Source organism: Squalius cephalus (assembly GCF_949319135.1).
Source record: "Squalius cephalus genome assembly, chromosome: 3".
NCBI classification, from domain to species: domain Eukaryota; kingdom Metazoa; phylum Chordata; class Actinopteri; order Cypriniformes; family Leuciscidae; genus Squalius; species Squalius cephalus.
The window spans coordinates 40,950,248-40,974,953 of NC_137124.1; the positions used below are offsets into that span (position 1 = coordinate 40,950,248).

Here is a 24,706-nt window from a genome sequence, read left to right on the forward strand (position 1 = left end):
ATTATGAATAAAATAAGTTTCTTGACAAGTCTTTTCTCTTAAATGTATTTGAAAACGAAAAAAAGCAATGCCAACTTATCCATTATGGAGTACTCTGTCTGTAGCCTACACAACCCGCGGTTCAGCCGCGCGTGACAAACGCTGCTAGTGTGAAAGCAAAACGCACGTGTCCTGCTCCTGCTCACCATACGCACTGCTCCTGCGCTGCTTACTAACGCGTGCAATGTGAAACCGGCGTAACTCTGTGCCACCGCATAAATATTGATGTGTTAAAAAATAATGAGAATATCCGAGTCCTGATCGGGAGGTAACGTCCGATTCCGATCGAGTCTGAAAACACGTGATCGGGCCCGATTTCCGATCATGTGATCGGATCGGGACATCCCTAATTATGGTAAAGGTTATGCGTATTTGGCGTGCTGTCCGGGTGGAGGGCTCCGAGCTCGGAATTTCTGCCCGAACCTAGAGTACTCCCCCAAAAAAGCAAAAAGAGCAAAGGACAGCCGCCAGACTAAAAAGCCCCCCCAAAAACGCAGAAATCTGGCGGGCTGGCGATTTGAGAATAAGCCTGGTTGCTTGAGGGCCTGCTGGCTCACGAGTGGGGAGCAGACGTTATTTGGAACAACCAGTCGGGGGAGGCTCGCGTTGTTTCTTGACGGGAGCAGCTCACGGCGTTGGACGGGTGAGCCATACCTGCCGATGAATGAGGAACAGCATAATTTATGCCGCCTGACCAGGAGGGCCTGTGTTGCCTCTGGCGGGAGCAGCTCACTGCGCTAGGCGGACGGGCCAACTGGCTGACAAATGAGCAGCAAGATTTGGGAATGGGGGGGAGAGAGCAGTGAGATCAAAAGACGGCCGACCGAGAGGGCCCATATAGCTTCCGACAGGAGCAGCTCACGGCTTCGGGCTGGTGGGTCCTATCAGTCGACGGCGGAGTGACACATTTTGGAAGCCCAGCCGGGAGACTTCTTGCTGTGTCCGCTGGGAAATCGGTACCTGCTGGATGGGAGAGAGGAAACATATGAATGCTACATCCGCTGGGAGGCCAATGCTCGCTGGATGGAGAAAGAGAAAACAGATGCATGCTACGTCCGCTGGGAGACCAATGCTCGCTGGACAGAGAAGGAGGAAACAGATACAAGCAACGTCCGCTGGGAGACCAAGTCTCGCTAGACAGAGGAGGAGGAAACAGATACATGCAACATCCGCTGGGAGACCAGTGCTCGCTGGACGGAATAGAGTAGAGATAAGTACATAGTATGTCCGCTGTGAGACCAATGCTCGCTGGACATAAAGAGGAAACGGAAAAGGGGAAAATGAGTGCTTGCCCGGGAGATTTTCTCACACTGCATCCGCTGTGAGACCAAATGCTCGCTGGATGAAAGAGAAAACGTAAGTGCTCTACCGGGAAAGTTCTCACTCCGTCCGCTGTGAGACCAATGCTCGCTGGACGGAAAGAGGAAACAGGAAAATGAGTGCTTGCCCGGGAGATTTTCTCACACTGCATCCGCTGTGAGACCAAATGCTCGCTGAATGAAAGAGAAAACGTAAGTGCTCTACTGGGAAAGTTCTCACTCCGTCCGCTGTGAGACCAATGCTCGCTGGACAGAAAGAGGAAACAGGAAAATGAGTGCTTGCCCAGGAGATTTTCTCACACTGCATCCGCTGTGAGACCAAATGCTCGCTGGATGAAAGAGAAAAAGTAAGTGCTCTACTGGGAAAGTTCTCACTCCGTCCGCTGTGAGACCAATGCTCGCTGGACAGAAAGAGGAGACAGGAAAGAGGAGAAAGAGGAGATTGAGTGCTCTTTAATTATGAATAGAGAAGTACTACAGAAGGGACATCACTGCTGCGGCAGTAGAAAAAATTAGCTGGAGAAACAGAGCTCCTGTGGGAGCAGAAGAGACATCACTGCTGTGGCAGTGGAGAATTTAGCCAGAGTAAAAGAGTTCCTGCGGGTGCAGAGGAGACATCACTGCTGTGACAGTGGAGAAATTAGCCAGAGTAAAAGAGCTCCAGTGGGAGCGGAGGAGACATCACTGCTGTGGCAGTGGAGAAAATAGCCAGAGAAACAGAGCTCCAGTGGGAGCGGAGGAGACATCACTGCTGTGGCAGTGGAGAAAATAGCCAGAGAAACAGAGCTCCAGTGGGAGCAGAAGAGACATCACTGCTGTGGCAGTGGAGAAAATAGCCAGAGAAACAGGGCTCCAGTGGAAGCGGAGGAGACATCACTGCTGTGGCAGTGGAAAAAATAGCCAGAGAAACAGAGCTCCAGTGGGAGCGGAGGAGACATCACTGCTGTGGCAGTGGAGAAAATAGCCAGAGAAACAGAGCTCCAGTGGGAGCGGAGGAGACATCATTGCTGCGACATTGGAGAAAAATTAGCCAGAGAAATTGAGCTTCTCTGGGAACAGAGGAGACATCACTGCTGCGGCAGTGGATAAACTTACCTGGAGAAACTGAGCTCCTGCGGTGTGTGGCTGAACAAAGGGAGAAGGAGAGTGGGGCTTGGCGGGCCGATGCTCGACTTGTGCGTTAATCAAGACGCAAGTAAAAGGAGGTGAGAGATGAAATCCTTGCAGGATTATGCACGTAGTTGAAGTCTGAAGTTTAAGTGGCCGAGCAAAGATAGCAGTTCGCGTTTAGAACAATTTGACTGTCTGGGGAGTTCATTTAGTGAAGTTCAAAATAGACGGCTTATGGTAAAAGACAAAGCTATGCATAAATTTGGGCACCTTGTTATTTATGGTGAGGTCTGACAGTGGAGGAAACTGGGCGCGGCCCAAGCTCGCTGAAGGCCTACCGCTGTGGTTTGATGCTGGAAGCGAGCTGGATTTGGTGCGGTGAGATGGTGGTGTTTGTCGAGCAAGGTGAATCCGGAGCTTTGCGGGCTTTACTTTGCCTATTGGCCGCTTTGGGGGCCAGCGTGGACTAGGGCTGTCGCGCAAAATTGTAAAACCGCGCTACTGAGAAGCGAACCGCAGAGGAATGCAAGTAACCGTAGCAACCACGATTTTTGCATGTTTTCTTTTCTCATAAGGCAATACCCTTCTTGTTTTGAACTTTGCTTGTGTATTGAATGTTAAATAAGTTAAAGGGGGGGTGAATTGCTGTTTCATGCATACTGAGTTTTTTACACTGTTAAAGAGTTGGATTCCCATGCTAAACATGGACAAAGTTTCAAAAGTTAAGTTGTACGTTTTAAGGAGTATTTTTGTTCCAAAAATACTCCTTCCGGTTTGTCACAAGTTTCGGAAAGTTTTTTTCGAGTATGGCTCTGTCTTACGTAAGATAGAGCGGAATTTCCTTATATGGGTCCTAAGGGCACTTCTCCGCGGCCGCGCGCGCACTCGCAGACCAGAGAGAGAAGAGAGCGAAAGCAGTACGTTACCTCAAAGCGCTATGCTCGGCTTTTAGGGAAGTCAATGTCACCAAAGAAGTGGGTTTTTGGTTGGCAGGGCAAGACAACCCTGCACAGATTCCCAAAGAACCCAGCGTTAAGGGAATAGTGGATGGAGTTTGTTTTTTCGAAGCATCAACGGAGGTTGTGCACGACTCTTTGTTCCCTGCATTTCGACGATGATTGTTTTATAAACAAAGCCCAGATCGACTTATTTGCAGATCGTCTAATGCTTAAGGATCGAGCAGTCACGGTGAGTAAACTACTTCAAATGTCTCTCTGTGTTGTTGTTAGATCAGTTAGCACAGCTATAGCACACCGCCCACACGGCCCGCCCCCAGCCGCTCGGTTTTTTCCGGAAAGACTCGGTACAGCCAATCTTTCACCTCTAAATATAATAAAACTAAAGACGTTTTGGAGATATGAAGGATGCAATACTACTCTATAGGTACTCAAGATTAACAGGAGATTGAGTGAAAATGAGCATTTCACCCCCCCCTTTAATAATGATAACAAGACTGTTTTTATCATGGTGATTTGTACTGAGGCTTCGTTGATTTGCTCTTAAGACTTAACAGACAGTGAATGAGAGAGATCGACTGAGCGCGTGCGATTACCTGCGTCTGTCTTTGAGGTCAAGTCAAGTCATATGCGTGAAAAGCTTTCCCTGTCCAAGGAAAGCGAAATATTTGTCGTGTCATCCTCTTAACGTTTAAGGGGATTTACCATTAATGGCATCAGCGACAGCACTGGTCGGCATTCCACAGCGCGAGGAAGCCACGGGAATCAAAAAGCAGCGAGTCACGCATTGAAACAATGCCATTTAAGTGTCAGCTTCAGCGTTACCCATGCGACGCATTGCTGGTCAGCTCAGCCTTGAAAAGTGGAGCTTAACAACTTGTTTCATTGCTATCTTTAAAATAATCAACGTTGTTGAACGTGTTCGTTGAATGAACGATTTAATGATTCACTCAAAGACAGTCCATTGCTGTAACAATGTAATGCGCGCTGATTGACAGCCTTCAATGCGCAGAGACGCTGTTTAGTTTCGGTTACATTGGTAACTGAAAATGTAGGCTACTCGTTTTTGCATGCTGACCACATGGTAAAACCTATTAATAGCGACAAATAAATATAAATATATCTAAATAAATAAATGGCGATAATACCGCGCTATTGAGCCACTCAAAATTACCGCAAGGGAAATTCCTTCACCGCACAGCCCTAGCGTGGACCTCGGAGAGAGGTTGGCTGATTGCAATGATACGCTTAATCCTTCGCGGAAACTGAACATCCGAATTTATCAGCGCTTGCCTCAATCCTATGACTGTCCACTTCCTAAGGTGGAATTGTTGGGACGGCCGAACGATTGGAAGACGCCGGGGAGGAATTTTGAAGTCTCGCTGGTGGAGGCGAGGGCTGGCCTCGGCGTCTAGGCGAGTGTGTGGCTGTTCGAGCAGGCCGGCGGCCTCGCGAAGAAGCCTGGGGCTCAGTTATGATGTCGGGCGGAGAAGGTGGTCCTAGGATCGGCAGATTGCGGCTGATGATCCGGGGAGAAGTTAGACTCGTCGTCAGATGGGAAGAGCTGGTGTTGCGACATGATAGCATAAAGTGTGAACAAATATGCTGAATAAACTGTCAAGGAACAGAGGTGGGTTCTGCTGTTATTTATATTGTCCTGAGTTGATTACTGATTGATCTCCACTTGTGCTAATTGGGTTAATTATCTGCACCTGCTCCTCCCGAACCTTGTTAATAAAACATCATTTAGGCTGCATTAGATTAGGTCAGACGGAACCGGGAACACTTCCCATAAATCCTGATGTACTCGTTACATCATAAGAAGAATGGCATCTACGCTAATTTTAGTGTCTTTGTTTATCCCGAGGTTTTCCCGCAGCCTGCCGTATCCAGATCTGACGAAGGACCTTCGCCTGGACCCGATGACAACGCAGTGCTGAAGTGCCAACTAGTCTCTCCCTATGGAGGATCCCTTTACCACTCCAGATAAAGCGTTTTCGGGAAATTCGTTTTGCGTACCTACCCCGAAGTGATAAAATAAAATAAAATTCTGTATCAAAATTTATAAGGAAAGCCCAGTACTTTGTTTAGGCTTGGTTTGTAGGGAATTACAAACATGCGCACATATATTCAAACGCACATAACTATAGAACCAATTCTTAATGCGCATGTGAACGCCATCAGCGTTTATCACAGGTTCGCGTTTAAAGTCTGTGTAGAGAGAACGGTGTCATCTTAGCGGCCCCTAATTTAATAACAAATGATCGTTGTGACGGAAGCGAATCAATCAAAACTAACTTTAGCTGGAAAATAACTTTATTAAAGAACCGCTATAAAGCCAAAACAATCTCTGTTACCTTAAATTATACGTTTATCTCTGTAAAGGTGCTTTGAAACAATCTACATTGTTAAAAGTGCTATATAAATGAAGATGACTTGACTTGACTTGACTTGACAAAAGTTATTCAGTCAAGATCAGTGAGTGATTTTTCTTTGTCTTTTGTTTAACATTTTGATTAGCATTAAAGGGATATTTCACTGCTGGAAAGATGAATGCATATTTAAATTGGGTCATTTATGTAGTAGAAATGTGATATTATTTTAGAAGTCGGTGCCTTCTAGACTGAGAAAAGACAGAAAATGTATTTTTGGCTCATGTGGATGAGAGACAACAACTCCCAGAATGCACTTGCTTCGCTGCCCTACGAGGCCACTCCCAAGCCATGCCTACCGGTTACAGAGGGCAGTATTGGAAGAAATGATACAACTAGGCTACTGGTTGACTCGAAACTGAAAAGACGCCGTTTTATCGTGAGTCTCCGTGACGAGTTAGTTGATAAATACATTTTTTTAAATACTAGCATTTTTTCCATCAAAATGGTGCTAAATTGCTTTGTACCGGGATGTACAGCCAAAACCAGGAAAGGACAAGCAGTAAGTTTGGGCGAGTTGAAAACATGCGGAACTAGCTCCTACTTCTGGCTGTAGTCTCTAGCCTCTGGCCAAAAAAGCTTCCGTTGACGCTAAATGACGATTTTTGCGTCATCTGAGGTTTTTTTCCAGACACACAATTCAGAAATCTCTCATCTCAGGGGGACATGAGGGAGGGAAGCACGGTCATTTGAAAATACTTTCGGGCTTCTACTGATACAAAGCTTAATGCTAATCGGTGAAGTATCCCTTCAAGGACACAGACGGCAGCAAGTATAGATTAAGCTGCTGTCACTTTAAGAGCTAATGCATGGATCCAATATACTGTCATGCATTTTCTTTTTTAACTGTTTATGTTTACGAGGATACTACTTGCCAATCATGCATTTTCAAGTGCAAGAAGACTTGAAAGAGAGTTCAACTCAGTGTTCGCACGCTCTATAAGATGCGGATTTCTGGGAGCGTGCTTCGGATGTTTGTACACAGAAGACTTTCCACACAGTGAGTAACAAATTGAGTTCCCTTTCAAAGCTTTATTTACCGTAATTACGACATGGCATGAAAGCAGCATTAGACTAGTCAAAACGTCTTTAGAGATATCTTGAATTGGATTTCTTACTAGTACAATTATTGTTATTTATTGATAATGTTATGTATTAAGGGATTGACTTAACCCATCCAGTGTTATTAACCAGTGTTATTGTCTCCCTCATGAGTTTAATAATACACTGTGCTCATTATGGGGTGAGTTCATTGTAATTTATTGTTTACTGAATTACACAAAAATTGTCAAATTAATAATTTCAGCTGCAAGACTATTTAAAATGCAAAAATAACTAATTTCCACTGAATAAACTTAATGAGTACCTCGATGTGCAGTCTGTACATATCTGTTCACATCTCAAAACATTTATTTTGGGGTTTCATGACCCTTTAAGATTAAACATTTAGCCTACTGTAATGAAAATAAACTGCTTTAATGTACTTTTAGTTCATATACCTTAGATAGCAATGTATAAGAAAAAGAGTAAAACTTACCACAATATGTCCCAATGGTAAAGCGTCCTAAAATCATCATTTCAAATGACCGACTGATCTTGGACATCCCCATCAGGCCTCCACCAATAAATGCAAGGACGTTATTGATAAGCATTGCTTTCCTCCTAGCATAATAAACAAGGAACATCAAATAATATTTTTATGTAATACAACTGAGACATTTAGATTTTGACATTTCTAAGTTATTTTCTAAAACAGAACAGAAATCCCATTATTTTTCTCCACATATTGATTCACATTTTTATCACACTCCTTCTGCTGACATTATATTCTCTATTACATTGTGTAGGCTAGAACAGGTGTGCCACATGCACCACAGCCAAAATCAATGACACAGGAAAATACCGTGGCCTTTTCTGACCATGAAACCTAAAGGGCAGGTCACCATTACCTAGACAGCTGTTGTAACATGTAACTTGAGATCTGAATGTCCGTATTACAACTGTGCCCTTCAACAAGGTTGCTTTTTAGTAAGAGTACTTTAAATCACTTTGGATGAAAAAAAAAAAAACAACAACCTCAAACAAGAATTCAAATAAACTTGGACCAGTCCTTTCTTAAACTCCCCCTGTGGTGAAAATCAAGTTTTTAATGTTGTTTATATGTTTATGTGGTGTTTTTAATGTGCTTTAAGACAAACCATGTGCAAATTCATCAGTCAACACCATTGCTGAGTATTGTCAATGTGCCGGCGGACTGTAGCATATCATTAACAGCGAACTAGCAGGGGAAGTTATCCCGGTATATTTTTCTGTTGATATGAAAAATCGGGTAGATTTAGCAATATAGCAGGTGTATGATGTATATTAGGATGTTATGAACTATTATACCTTTCTCCACTTATGTTTCTGATGATTGTTAGAAAGCAGCTGCTAACTCTGAGAACGGGAACATGGTTTGTGTAACAGTAGCAAAACATTATTAACTGTTTGATAACATAGTCAAGCAAAAGGACATTGTCAAGCAACATTGTGCAGCGTTTACATCAGCAAGTTGACAGAGTAAATCTCTGAGCTGGCGTGAATTAGTTAATTAGCATAATTAGCACATTCATGGATCCACGTATACTAAATGAAGCAAGGGTGTAGAGTTGTATTCAAGTTATTTTAAGGCATTATTATTTATTTTTTTTTTTTTCACAGGAAAAAAACATTTAAATATGTCATTTTGGTGATCAAATATGTGTTTTAAGGGATACAATTATTGACTACAGGGGGACTTTAAACTATTCCAACTGATGATATGCTTTGCATTGGCTCAGGTTTCTGGTTTCTTTCTTTTCCGCTGTGTTTACAATGGTGACAACAGCATTCTAATAACATAACTCACACCCATACATTTCCAGGACTCACAACCGCATGTTCTGGAAAGCCCTGTGTGAACGGAACCGGACAGGACAACTAGTTTTCATATAGTGCGAGAGAGCCACTCTTTGCTGAATGTGGGTTCGGTAATTTAATAAGGTGTGGATATAATCGGTGTGTCATCTGAATGTTTTAGATGCAGTCACTGTCTTCCACAAGAGCCGTCTCTGTGAGTTTTGTGGTCCGCGCTTGACTCATGAACTTGCGCCTCAACTTTTGTTTGAAATGTGATAAGAATTTCGTTTTATTTACTTATTACTTATTACAGTTGATAGATCCCGTTACACGTTCATATAGACAGTATATGAGACGCTATTGTAAGCTGCTATTTGAACAGGATATTTCAACACTCAAATTCTCAAATCATTCTCAAAACTGTCCTTGGTAAAAATACTACTTCTACTACTACAATTTATTTGAATTTATTCAGACATTAGCACAAATTGAAAAATGTATGCACTGACTTATGGGCTAGTGACATTTTTAAATGGGGGTTAGGGGGGCCTACTGTAATGCTGCAGTCCACAATATTTAAGTAATGAGTGTGTTTTTGTAGATTTTACACTGTAGTCCAAACATTATTTGTTATATTGAGTTATATTCAGTGTATATATATATATATAGATATAGATAATAAGGATATAGAGCTGAATTACCTGCCAAAAAACTCTGAAATGATTCCCACAGAGAAGGAGGACACCATGCCCCCAATGGAGAAGATGGCCACAGAGAGTGACCACAGAGATGTCAGTGTTTGTGGAGGGATTGGTTCTGAGTACCTTTCCGTCCATGTTGAGTTATAGTCCTGCTCAATGATCTAAGGTCAGAGGGATGCAGAAAAGAGAAGACAAGAGGAGAATGACATGATGAGACATTAGATACAATTAGTATATTTGCTCTTCTTCAAGAGTGAAAATAGTCCCATTTAATATAAAAATGTTGATGTTAAAGCATTATATGTTTTGTATGTGCATCACTTTTCACCCTGATGACATAAATATCGTTCTTATTATATAGAGTTGTGGTCAGAATTAATGGCAGCCATGGTACATATAAATAAAAATCAAAAACGACGGCTTCTGTTAGAAATCTTATAATGGGCCATGTTTGGATCTTCCATCAGGACACCGATCCAAAACAAACATCAAAATCAACACAAAAATGTGTTACGGAGAACGAAATGAAGCTTCTGCCATGACCGTCCCAGTTCCCTGACCTGATGAGTGGAGTAAACTGAAGAGAAGAAGCACCAACATGGAGCTGGGAATCTGAAGGATCTGGACAGATTCTGTATGGAGGAATGGTCTCTGATCTCTTGTCAGGTGTTCTCCAAACTCACCAGGATTATAGGAGAAAACTCAGAGCTGTTATCTTGGCAAAAGGAGATTGCAAAAAGTATTTAATAAAAGGGTGCCAATAATTGTGGCCAACGTGTTTTGGAGAAAAACATTTCATAATGTGATTTCCAAAATTAAATTACCAAATTAAAGGTCACTATATAGTAATAGATCTTTTAGCAATGATTATTTATTATAATTATTTGATTTTTATATTATTTATATAATCTTTATACTCTTAACCCTAGTGAAAAAAACAATGCCAAAATAAGTACATTTATTTCAAGTATACTACAAATCCAATTAAATTATTGAATGACATATCGCTTGAGAATTACTGAAATAAATATTAAAATTAAACTTTATATGGAGTACTTCTTTATTGCACAATGCACATTATTTCTTAATATTATGCCTAATGTAACGGTCACCAGCTGGAGTGCCCTTGAGAGCCACCAGAGGGCACTCCACATAAGACTATTATCACTCACAAACTACATTTCCCATAACTCACTGCCCGGACTCATCATCACTTATCACTGATCACATTCACCTGTACCTCATTCACTGATTGCATTCACCTGTGTCTCATCATCCGGTTAGTCTCAGTCTATTTATACCATGTTCATTCATTCACTCACCGTGAAGTCTTGTTTAAGTGTAACACTGCATTTCTGAGCATTCTCCTGGTTTTCTTGTCTCTTGGTTTTGGATATCTTGCCCTGTTTCCTGGATTACTCTCTTGCCTCTGGTCCCTGGATTACTCTCTTGCCTCTGGTCCCTGCCTGTTTTGTTTGTTTGTTTGTTTCTTTGTTTCTTTGTTTTGACTGCCTGCCTGTGTATGACCCTTGCCTGTACATTTTAGTTCATATACGCCTCTGGATTGCCCCATACAATAAAGCTGCGTTTGGATCTCAACCCTCGTCTCGGAGCAGTTCGTAACACCTAAAATGAGTTTTAATATCACAATTAGTAAGGATAGTATGATCTCTGTGTGATATCAGTCTGTAAATGCAAGATATTTATCTAAAATATTGAAAGTATTCCAGTAAACCATTGAAAGTATTCTTGCAATGGTTGTAAAAAAATGTATTTGTAATATACTTAGCATAAAATAAATGTATTTCAAATACATTTTGGTATATTTATTTTTCACTAGAGAATCCATTACACATTAGATATTTTAGTTTAACAATTAATATAACACTTTTAGTTTTAATGTACAGATAACATGTAACATAAAAGGCTTTAGAATCAATAGATAAAGCTTTAAAAATCACAACATGTGAGCTTGCATGTTCAAGTCTCTGTATATTATCATCAACTATATAGACTTCACAACTTTCACTTGCACTGATATAGCAAGATATTTTCTTCTTGCTGTGCAAATGCATTCGTGTACTTCATATTCTTCAATCTTTGATAGAAGAGAGAATTTAAATCATGCTGACTCTCATGTTTCAAGGTATGTGACTGGCTGTTAGCTATGATGTCACATTTACATTTGCACACATTTCATGGTTATTTATGAACTCAGGGTAAAAGCCTTGAGAGAGAAAGTTGATTATCAACATTATGGTACCAACAAAGCCTGATTGGATTGGTTTGGTTTGGTTTGGTTTGGTTTTGTCAACTCAAAACCAACCCTGTAACCCTGAGTTTGTTCAACTACCTTCATGGAACAGGCCCTATAATGTTAGGTATGACACCGAAGCTTCGAGGAATGTATTGAGCACACAGCACAATCTCCAGGGATGTCCCTTATCGAGGCGTGTATTGGTTTCACAGAGTCACGTGATCAATGACAAACAAAGCCTCACTTTCTCAATCACAAGCGAAACTATTTGAATTTAAATTAAATTATATACTGGCATTTATTGCCACACTTTAATGGATTAATTTATCAGAGGCAGAAATTCAACACACACACACACACACACACTGGTGGACTTCCCATAGACATAATGGTTTTTATACTGTACAAACTGTATATTTTATCCCTCTAACCCTACCCCTAAATCTACCATCACAGAAAACTTTCAGCATTTTCAGATTTTCAAAACACTTAATTTAGTATGATTTATATACTGTTTTCCTCATGGGGATCATATGGTCCCCATAACGTAGGGAATACTAGGTATGCATGCACACGCACGCACACTGTGATGTTTTCAACCTGTGTTCCCCAGTCTTATTCCATGTTTTGCAGTCCTTTGTTATGTTTAATGTTGATTAGGCTCCCCAGGTGTTTCTTATTAGCCACGCCCCCTTATGATATTATTAAGCTTGTCTGTCTATTTAAGCCCTGTGTTTAGTTCAGTCTTTGTCAGTTCTTATCGTTAGTCTGAGTCTGAATTTAAATTTAATAAAAGACTGCTGCACTTGGATCCTGCTTTCTCCTCTGCTTCAACCAAAATGTAACACACACACAAAAGTCTAAGTGCTTTATGAGGCTTCATTTCCCTATCCCTAACAGCCCCAGTCATGTAGTTCCTTTATGGTCTTGATTATTTATAGGTGTATCTTGTTAGTCATTAGTTTTTGCATATGTATATATAATATAGCTAAGATATATCTGTGGACTGTGCTTAGTCACTCTTTATGAATGTAATTCTTTGGACATCATTATTATCCTGCTGTTTAAATTGAAGTTTTAACAATACGATGATATGTCTAAAATATGTATGACTAACTGATTTTCATATGGATGCAATATTACCTTCTGTGGAGCATTGATGACTCCAATGTTATAGCCAAACTGAAAGGAACCCAGTACAGCAGTGAACACTGACAGTGCGAGGGTTCCAGTTATTCTCTGCAAGAAACCAAAACACACAATGTTTATAATCACAGTATCATAAGTCTGTTGAAGCAGGAATATTTTCATGTAATCTCAGCAGCACATTGGTGTTCAAATCAAAATAAAGCAAAGTTACAAACATCAAAGGAATGTATTACAGCATTACTGTCATCTTCACTCTAAATTTGTTTTCTATATTGTTAAATATTGCAATTCTCTATTTATATATTGGGATAAAATCTAAATTCATATTTAAAAAAGATTAGAAGATAACTACGCAAGAGATATACATTTATATCTTATTGCCTGGATGGCTATCAAGGACATAGTATGAATGCCTCAACCTGCACATAACAAAACCATTACGTCATAGAATGTCTTCACAGCAGTATGTTCAACATTGGAGAGGTGGAAAGCCAGATATCTATCTGATTACACAAATGCCTTCATATGTAATAAAGGATTACTGCTTTAAAATTAAGCCCTATACTGATTTGATCTGTTCTGTCTGTCACGTGTTTTAGGTAAAATGGTTCAGTCTGTTCCCATGTCTTTGTGGTTCATCTGGCATTAGCAGAGTGGGCCACACACCTGTCTTTTCACTGACTGACAGAAGTCTGGCTGACTCCTCTCTTGTTTTTATCTGCTGACATAAGTGTACAGGAGTGTACAACACATTTCTCAAAACAAATGCTGTATTCATTGTGTAACACTTACTGGCATTAATATGCATTATTAGTGGTGTAGGATTACAAATTTAAGAATATGTTTTAGATCTGCTGATCCTACTTCCTTACATAACATCACATAAAAAACTAAGGTGAACTATACTGTATTGGGCATTCAAGGCGAACATGATGGCATCAATATAGTTTCCTTTGAAGGAGTTTTGTTAGTCTTTGATCTTCCTACTGAGAATTGAACTGTGTGAATGTTTACAGTCTTAGTTCTCGTGACCATGTGTTGTTTATACAATTTGGGGGTACCATTATCTCAGTTGGGGGTAATTGCCTCTATTGTCTTTAGATGATTAGATTTAGTGGTCATCTCTAAGGCAGTGTGTAAGGTCAAGACTTAAGGACTGTCAGCACCTCTAAAGACTGCCCACTGAATGCCTATAAGATACCATGTAAAGTTCCCTTAGTCAGATTGTTGGACGAACTGCAGCAACGCTCAATAAAGAATAACTTCTGTTTGAACGCGATCCCAACATCTCCTGGTCTTGCTTCGATGAAGGAATAAAGTTTCCAACAGTGGCCAATCACTGAATGTGCGTAGGCACCTATTGTCTCTGTTAATATTTTTCTTCTTATTCTTCTTTTCTTTAGTCTATGGTAGCCCATAGAACCTCTTGCAAGAATGTTATGAAATTTGGCACACAGATCGAGGACAGTCTGAACTTTAAGCACAGCAAATTTGGAGTCATTTACCTATAGTTCCACCAACTGTCCAAATTTGTTACCATGTTTATGCTAACTTTTGAACCATAAGGCCTAAACACACAAAAAAAATGTTTTATATGATTCCTTTGCTCAAGACGATTCAACCTAGCGAAGTTGGCTCAGATCATCTGCAGACCGTGCTGGCAAAAAGTTATCAGCAGCTTTTTGATAAACCAAACTGTTCTAGAATAACACACAAACAAATTCAACAAAGAGCACATCAAAATGCAATGCTTTAGCATGAGGCAAATCTTGGTACGTGTCATTGCAAGCATGACCTGAGGCAACCTGCAGCGTTTCAGCACACCGCCACATACTGGTCCGGAGATATGATTTTCATCATTCACTATTTTTGCTTATAGCTTCTGAGCGTTTTGCCCCAAAATCACAAAATATTGGATACTCTTTAGGTCTCATTAGGTCTGGTATGACATACCAAGTCAAATTGTACCCAATCTTTCCCATATCAGCCATGTTGGGCATTGGCCATTTTGAATTTTGACGTAAAATACTGTATTTTATAAAGGCATTATCATTTCGAAACTCTGTTTGTGTCATTGGAGACATTTCCTGAAGGTTCTCAAAAAGTTGAGACAGTTCAAATTTATAATTTTTTTTTTTTTTTTTTTTTTAAACTGCTATAGCTTTTTTATTTTTTTATTTTTATTTTATGAAACTGGTCTTAATAGACTCCTTAAATCATGCCAAGAACAATGATTGCAATTAAGCCATAATCAGTCAAAACTGCTGTCTGTTATTTTAAATTTCTTTGAAAACCTAGTTTTTAAAACTCATTCAGAGGTGTAAAGTCCAGGGTTCAGAAAGTAAAAGTCCTGCCACATGTTTATTCCACCCATGAACTCAGCCAGCTGTTTTCACTAATTTGTTCTGTCTCCTGGCTGAAAAACTGTGCTAATTAGCAAATCCAGGTGATTGGAACAAAATACTGAGGAGGACTTTTACTTTCTAAACCTGGACTCCTCTGAACTCATCCTAGACCGTTTCACCAAAATCGGCTCAAGTTATTGTGAGACCATTCAGGCAAAAAGTTATCAAAAGCTTTTTGGTTGACCAAACCATTCTCAAATGATGCATCAATGAATTTAATAGCTTGATGCCAAGCTAATTCTGAGTCTGTACACTGCAAAAAATGCTTTTCTTACTTAGCATTTTAGTAACACTTTATTTTACCGTGCCCTTGATACAGAGTAATTACTTAATTAATTACTTAGTAATAGACTTTGTAATAACATGTAACAAAATGTACTTAACATGTAACTAAGTTATGGAACAGCCTGTACTTACAGATTGTAATTACGCACATGTAATAGGCAGCTACTGTTACACATGTGTAACAAGCCGAGTCTGTTACATACGTGTTACGGACTTGGTACACTGTAATTATGTAAGAAAGTACTTAGTATAACACAATGTAACAACAAGTACTTAAATATGTTAGGCTATAAGGTCTGCAGTTACACATGGTAAATGTGTATGTTCTGTAGCATTACTTGTATGTAACATAAAATAAAGTGTATCAAGATTGTACTTAAGTGCACTTCCTGTGTATCTACATATGTTATCCATCTGAATTAACCCACTAGTTCATAGCTTAAATACATGCATTAGCTTCCTAATTACATTGCAATTACAAAATATTACACAGGAATAATCTACGTAAAAAAAAGTGTATCAAGAATGTACTTAAGTGTACTTTGTGTATACATACCTTATCCATCTCTGCCTTAGTTTGATTTTACTCACTAGTTCACAGCTTAAATGCATGCAGTAGTTTCCTAATTACATTGTAATTACATAATATTACACAGGGATGAGCTACGTAAAATAAAGTGTATCAAGAATGTACTTAAGTGTACTTTGTGTAAACATACCTTATCCATCTCTGCCTTAGTTTGATTTAACTCACTAGTTCACAGCTTAAATGCATGCAGTAGTTTCCTAATTACATTGTAATTACATAATATTACACAGGTATAAGCTACGTAAAATAAAGTGTATCAAGAATGTACTTAAGTGTACTTCATGTGTATCTATAAACCTTATCCAACTCGGCTTGTTACACATGTGTAACAGTAGCTGCCTATTACATGTGTGTAATTACAATCTGTAAGTACAGGCTGTTGCATAACTTAGTTACATGTTAAGTACATTTTGTTACATGTTATTACAACGTCTATTACTAAGTACCTAATTAAGTAATTACTCTGTATCAAGGGCACCATAAAATAAAGTGTTACCTTAGATGACTTATGGGGTAAGAAAAATAATCTTAATTCAAACAGAAACAAGATTTTTTTTCTTACCCCATGGACAGATAATTTTGCTTGTTTTAAGCAAAAACTCACTTAACCCTCAGAGAGTCCTCGGTCACTTCTGACCGAAAAATTTTCTGTTTTGAATTTTTAAAAATCACAGCTTCATCGGAAGGTTATGATACTTGGTGACTTTTATGGCATTAGGTATGTGAATACAAAAAAAAATTGAGGTCATGATCCGAGCATGCTAAGTGGTCGTAAAAAAAATAGTCACACTCAGTGTCTTCGGTCAAAAATGACCGACCCATAGGAAATGAATGGGAAATTTACAAAAACACAAAAATTCTCTGAATTTTTGTCTGTACAATCTACAAATCGGCCACGATTCTAAAAAAAAGTACACCGCAGTAAAGGGGTGACACTCTACAACATCAAGAATGCAAAAAATTCACACCCACCCACACACACACACATACAAACACACTTTTATACACATACACACCAATAAATTCAGATTACAAAAAATCTGTTTTGAATTTTTAAAATTAGGTATGTGAACACAAAAAAAAATTGAGTTCATGATCCGAGCATGCTAAGTGGTCGTAAAAAAAATAGTCACACTCGTGGTCTTTGGTCAAAAATGACCCCCATAGGAAATGAATGGGAAATTGACAAAAACACAAAAATTCTCTACAAATCGGCCATGATGCAGAAAAAAAGTGCTCAGCAATGAAGGGGTGAAACTCTAAAACATCAAGAGTGAAAAACATAACATAATTAATAATTATAATTAATATATATATATATAATTAATATAATAATTATTAAAATTATTAAAATAATAATTAATAAAATGTTATAAACCTTGGCAAAAAGTATTATTTGAGAATTTCTAAAAAAATACATTCAATCCACATCTTAAAAGTAAGTAATTTGGTCCAAAAACAACTAGAATTCACAAGCATCTCCATTTAGAGCTATACAGGCATCTAGTGGTAAACCCATGCAATAACATGATTTATTTCATTTTATGTTTAATAAATTGATTTATTTATTTTTATTTTATTTTTTTTCTGAAAGCCTAGTCTCTATTTTAACCGAAAATACTGTATAAAAAAATAAATTTAAAATTGAAAAAAAAAATTAATCATTATTTTCAATGGCAAAAAATGGACTATAAATAATGCATAAATATTAATAAGTTCAATCAAATTGTCTCAAAATACTAAATTAAAAAGAATAAATATTATAGAACAAAACTAAATTGCATTGGTTTTTACTGGGATGGAGGAAGTTTCATTTTTAGGTGTCCGGTCACTTCTGACCGGGAAGGCACTGAGTGTGACTGCTAAACGAAGACTCTCTGAGGTTTAATTTTGATTTATTTATTTAATATATATTATTTCCCCAGAAAACAAGACATAATATCTTATGGCATTTTACTAGGCCTACTTTAGCAAATGCATCTTGATTTAATAATTTTTTTGGGATATTTGGACTGGAAACAAGACAAAAATACTAAGTAAGAAAAGCATTTTTTGCAGTGTAACTCTGCAAAGCTTCAAGTGCCCAAAAGAAAGAATCGACTCTGAACTGCCAATACGAGTCGTTTTTTTATTCGAATCCTACTGCTTTACAGTTCTATGTCACTAGAAGATACATTTGCATAATGCCCGTATATGTTGTATGTTGATGGACATACACTTGTTAATGCTGATGGTGAGGAATGACAGCTGCAACATCTCATAATGTACCTCAAACTGAGTAGTGTCCTGCTCAAGTTGCCCTTGTGATGGAGGTTCAGGTTGAATAACTAGTTCTTCCAATGTTTCATCATCAGACTCACGCTCGGATTGATATGGTAAAATCGATGTCATCGTTACTGTCTTTACAGTTTACAATCGCTGAGATTTAAGAAGCCTCCGGACAGACCATTATGGTAATGGATGTGTAGCTTCCGACAGACGCTGTACACGGTAGACCAATCACAACAGACTGGGCCATCTGGCCAATCAGTGCAGAGCAGGCTTTCGGAAAGGAGGGATTTAGAGAGACTGATTCATCCAACGAGTCGTTTTAGAATCATTGAAAAATGTGGTGATGTGCAATGTATATTATGAGAAAATTAAACTTTTGACTCATAATGCATGTAAATCTGTTGTAGAAGACCTCCAAAACAAAATTAGGAGCCTTTAAAATAGCATAATAGGGGGCACTTTAAGAATATTGACTCCAAAAATTTTATGTCATTGTCACCTCTCACTGACCACAAAACATGAATTTGGTAACAGCACCAGCTATTGGTCAAAAGTGATAAGCAATCAAATCATATTACTATTGATTGCATTTATGATCTGTCTGCCGTTTTGACTAAATTAATCAAAATAAAAACGTCTAGGTTACTGATGTAACCCCAGTTCCCTGAAGGAGTAACAAGTGGTAACAAAGCGAGCCAATGAACACTGGCCAGTGATATTTGCAATCCGAGTCACACCTACAAGGACATTCGGGTATAAATAGGACCGGCATTACTCACTTCATTCATGTTTTGCTGAGGACTCGATTCAGGGGTGTTTCAGGGCTGTTGCAGGGGGGACGTAACGTCTCCGTACCCTCCTTCGGAGAACAGGGGGTTACATCAGTAACCTAGACGATCCCATTCAGTCAGTCACGTTCGATGTTACGTCGGACTGACGTCATGGGGTCCCTATGGAAAGCGCCATAGGCACTGAACTGTGTTACAATTGTTGGAGATGCAGATGCTGGCAAGCTGCCACGTGCCCTATTGGCAACTGCTCTCACAAATGTCGTAACCTACCCAGCACCCCAAGTAAGCCCAAGGGAAGTCCTCCTTTGGGGGATGAAAGGGACAGGGTCTTACTCTAGGGACAGCCAAAGCTGCTGTTCCAACCCCAGGGAAGAGTGCTTCGGAACTCAATTCCCAACAATTCTCAGCCATGACCATAACGCCGGGGAAGCATGCCCAGTCCCAAAGAAGGGGAATGCTACAGGGACCATACTCTGTCTGAAGGAAGGTAACGAGTGGAGGTTTCACATATGGACTGACCTGTGGGGCAGTACTTCATATGGAAGATCTCTGAAGTAGGTCCTACCTATCTAGGGACAGGGCAGAGCAGAGGGGAAAACCGTTTCATGGACAATCCACATATGGGATTACCGAACAGGGAATCACGTCATTTGGGCATCTAGCCCAGTACTGGGCCTGGCGTAAGACACCTCCGCTGCGTCTGACTGCCGAAAGATGCTGTAGGAACTCGATTCAGGGTTTGCCGAGTGGGCAACTCACCTAAAGCGCAAGTAGGAGCTCATGATGTGCTGCAATGGCAACACCTTCAAGGTGTAGGGGGACAGCCTCTGCATCCAAACCAAGGAAGGAAAGCACAGAGCTGAACAAACTCAACTTTAAAGCATAAGCACGCCTCGTAGAGGGGGTTTGAGCTGAAGTGATAGTGTCAACTACTACTGGCGGTAGGCCACTTAAGTCCCTCCACGTCTCGTTCATAGACCACACATGGAGAGAGGGGCTGTCGTGAGGAGCATCAACTCTGGGAACCAGGTCTAGTTAGGCCAGTACGGATAACTAACAAGACCTGCTCCTCATCCACCCTGACCATGCACAGTGTCTGTCCGAGAAGGCTCACTGGGGTCAACACATATTTGCGTAGGCCCCGGGGCCAGCTGTGTGCCAGTGCCTCCGTGCCTAAGGTTTCCATCATTCAGGGAATAGAACAACTGTCAGTGGGCGAACTCCTGGGAGGCAAACAGGTCTACCTGTGCATCCCCGAATTGGCTCCAAATCAGCTGTACCGCCTGGAGTCTCCATTCTACCGAGAACGTGAGCTGTCAGGTGAATGGAATGAGCGATCGTTGTTTCACAACCGCTCGGCTCTAAAGCAAAATATGAATGAAGTGAGTAATGCAGGTCCTATTTATACCCGTATGTCCGAGTAGGTCTGACTTGGCATGCAAATCTTATTGGGTTGTTTTGTTACCACTTGGAGGTGATTGGGCTCCCAGGCGAGACCCCATGACGTCAGTCCAATGGGACTGACTGTATGGGAACTTTAATTACTCATTGTTGCATTCTGATAACTCATCATTTCATATACAAATGTAAATAAATTATATATTCAATATAAATTAAATTAAAAACATTTGTTGCTCAAATATTAATTTTCATGGTATGACACAATTATGTCAAAAATGTTTAAATGAAACTATATAATATAATATTAACATTTTTGCACTAACTTGTTTTGTGTGTTTGCTCCCTGGCATGACCAATCTGTGTTGAGGTTTGGCTATGGTGTGTTTTATAATGATACACGGAAACAATGTCAAGAGAGGCAAGGTATGTCTGAACACTTGGACAGAAGCATTTTTTCAGTTTAGGAGAATACTTCTTTAACAAAATATTAAAATGAGTTCCTCAGATATGCTGGCATAATAGGTTGGCAATAGTGGCATTAATCACAATGCTGATACAGTGTTGTGATTACTGTCAGCATATCACAAAGCATGGCACCAACAAGCACTAAGATACAGAAATATTCAAGTATTAAAGTGTTAGTTACACTTTATCATTTAAGGTCCACTTTGAGACAGAAATGCTTTAACTGAGTATTTCTGAGTCATTTTAAAACAAAGATTTGACCTTGAAACATGTGACCATTTACACACTACATATAGCTGCAATGTTGACTTTATTGCTATCTCACACTCTCACTGGATTGCAATATCCAGTGACAATCTTACCAAAACCAACGGAAGGCTTCACGTCAGAGTGTGAGTGTAATATTAAATCATTACATGGGCACATTCTCATAATGTATTATTTTAGGTATTTAAATCAAATCAAATAAAAATAAAATATAAAATTGTTTAAAATGTTTATATTTTAAAGATCCAAATTAAACTATCATCATCATCACCACACTGTATGGTAGCTCACATTATCTTACATGCATAATCGTAATTGTCATTACCTCCCCTCCCAACTGTTGAAACCCAGCCGGCATGACTCTGAGTGTGCGAGACTCAAAGTTTTGGTCCTGTCTCACAGTACTTTCCAAGCAGTATTATTCCAAAGCACTGATCTGTAAATTTAATTTGTCCTTTAAAACACACACACACACAGACAAGAACTATACAAAAAAGTCCAGAATTTGGATCAAGGCTTGTGTGTTTCTCCAGTGTCTATAATTTCCTCTGTGAGGTTTGAAGAAGAGGGCACAGAATACATGCTCACACACTCTCCACCCGCATGTTTTTAGAAGTTTGGGCCAGAGGGGAGGGGTTTAGATCTATGTGAAGAGTAGCTACACTGACTAGGCTGTTTCCATTAGCTTCAGTCCTACAAGGTTGGTTTGTCACTGTACAAATTGTCTTGACCTTATGTGTCATTGAAAAAAAGAGCAAGGCGTAGGCTACATTAGCATGTCCCACATGAAGTTTGAGAGAGAGAGATCCCTACACAAGATCACTACATTTTGTGCAGAACTGAGACTAATTACTGTAAAGTTTAATCATGCATAAACTGTAGGACATTTCATGTATCCTTGCTTATGGGTAATTAAAGTATTAATTGAGCATTTGGTTTGAGAATTTCAAAGATTCACTTCTTTAGTTTAGTTTCCACCACATGATTATATGGGTCAAGAGAGTCCAGATGCCCACCTTGATGGTTTAAAACCCAACAATATTGGCCAAGAATGGTTAACTGGAATGGTTAGTCTCTATTGTTCAGCTTTTCTTAGCTCATAGATCCCTTACTATTTTGGAACACATGCCTAAGGGGTCACAAACTGTGCCTATAAGCTCCTCCCCACCAACTCATTCCCATGCCACATGAAAAGAATCCTCCCCAGGCAACAGGTGCTCCTAAGTTGTGGACTATACCACTTATATCTTGAGATGTGCATGGTTTTTTTTATTTATTTAAGCATAGATTTGTGAGGCTGGGGGTTAGAGTCTGACACTGAATGAGTAAGCGACGCAATGGAAAAACGTCTGATGTCATCCACTCAATTTAAGAACCCTTATTACCACCCACCACAAACCCCCCGTGGTAGTTTAACATTCCTCACGCCTGCACTTTCTCTTTCTCTCTCTCTCTCTCTCTCTCTCTCTCTCTCTCTCTCTCTCTCTCTCTCTCTCTCTCTCTCTCTCTCTCTCTCTCTCTCTCTCTCTCTCTCTCTTTCGTCTTGCTCCCATCGAACACCCTCTCTCCTTGATCCTCTGATATTCCTGCCGAAGAAAGAGCAGATGAATCTGATACCTGTCAGCTGAAGGCTCCAGCCAGAGTCATGTGTGCCTTTCTCACTGAACCCAGAGAAACCAGATCCCTTAAAGACAGACACAGACAGGGTCTGCTAATGCAGATCTAGTGCAAAAAGTAGACCACATATGACATTTAAATTATGTTTTTGATTGGATGTTTCCACATATTTTCCATGCACAGTGGTACTCATTATTAAATGTATCTCATTAAATGAGTATTAGTTTCTGTGCATGTGTGCAGTATAATAAATAGAGTTGCTGCACATTTATAAAAATAAAAAAAAAACCTCTAATTTAAGTCTTTTTAAGACCTTAAGAAATTAATACTGTACAAAGAACAAACTTACCCATTCTCAAAATATATTGTATTATATGTAGGCTATTTGTATTAGGGGGACACCAAGGAGTGTTGTAACATGGGACCAGTTGTAACCCTGTCAGTTTGACAAGTCAGAAAAGAGCTGTGGTGATGTCATTAATATCAATCACTGGCTTCCGGGGACGGACATAAGCGAGTCTAGTTCCAGCAGAAGAGTGACCTCTGACCCAAAGTATGACGTAGGATGTAATAGTAGCATAAGCTTAGGTGAGAGTAGACACCTCTCATGGTTTAAACAAATAGGGCTGGGCAACAAACACAAGCTCCTCTTCTCTTATATCGAAATCCTCCAACATTTTTCTTTAAAATTATCATTTTAGAATTCTAATTCGTGACTGGGGTTTTGTTTTGCTTAGTTAGAGTTATCCTCTGCGCTTCCACGTTCGTCAATATGTCATGCATCGGGTCAGAATTCACCCTTCCGCTGGAACTTGACTCACGTATGGCCACTACTGGAATCCAGTGATTATTGTTTATAAATATGGATGTATGGACAAAAACCTATAAACCCTCTGGAGCCGTATGTATTACTTTTATGATGGATGGATGTGCTTTTTTTGGCTTCAAAATCTAGCATACCATTCACTCCCATTATAAAGCTTGGAAGAGCCAGGATATTTTTTAATATGACTCAGATTATGTTTGGCTGAAAGCAGAAAGTCAAATACACCTAGGATGGCTTGTGGGTGAGTAAATAATGGGATAACACTGATTGTTACCTGTCATAAAACACAAGCAGACACAAGCAGACACAGCGCGTAGTTCCTACTGCCGCTTAGCTCGCCAGTATAGCTCAATATCCCAACTAAACTAGCTTGCCAGTGTGGAGGTTTTTTGGATTGCGCGAAAATGACTCTAATCACCAGTCTGCAGGACTTGCCGATCAACAATGAGCGCAAAGGCAATACCACCAACCGTGTTAACCCACCTCCACCTCCGTTATCTTGCAGATTTGGCCACTGTACAAAGTCGCAATTAATTTGCTAGTCCTGAAACAGGAAATGTTACATTAACCTGTAACTCCTTTCTGTGTTTTATTATATTTACATCCCTCTGGGCTTTTAGTCCAAAAGTGTGCTCTGTGATGGATTTTTAATAGATAAAATAGTAAACTGTATATTAAACTAACCATGATTCTAACATCTACCCTTATTTCTCTTTTTAGGCCTAACAAAACTAACACTTTGAAACACAATGTATTAAAACGTTCTGTTCTTTGTTTTTGAATGTTGCCATACCCCTTTTTGTGAAAACTTGTGACTTTGGTTGTGTGAGTATAAAAATAACAAATATGGGAAATGAAACTAGACAGATGTCTAAATTTGAATTAGCAGGTATTAGCACCCAGCCGATGTCGACTGTAGATGCACTAGAGTATAGGGTTAGGCTCGGCT

General features: G+C 39.6%; 1 protein-coding gene across 1 annotated transcript in view; it reads right to left on the reverse strand.

Moving 5' to 3' along the window:
* LOC307155630 (solute carrier family 2, facilitated glucose transporter member 4-like) overlaps positions 1-21,915 on the reverse strand; it is a 46,467-nt gene extending 24,552 nt beyond the window's left edge. Inside the window, exons 1-4 of the mRNA XM_079866410.1 lie at positions 21,640-21,915; positions 12,835-12,930; positions 9,435-9,595; positions 7,394-7,518 (exon numbers count right to left, since the gene is read on the reverse strand). Coding sequence (XP_079722536.1) covers positions 7,394-7,518; positions 9,435-9,595; positions 12,835-12,930; positions 21,640-21,672 — 415 coding nt within the window. The 5' untranslated portion in view covers positions 21,673-21,915. The remainder of the gene's footprint in view (positions 1-7,393; positions 7,519-9,434; positions 9,596-12,834; positions 12,931-21,639) is intronic.
* Between the last annotated feature and the right edge of the window lie 2,791 nt (positions 21,916-24,706).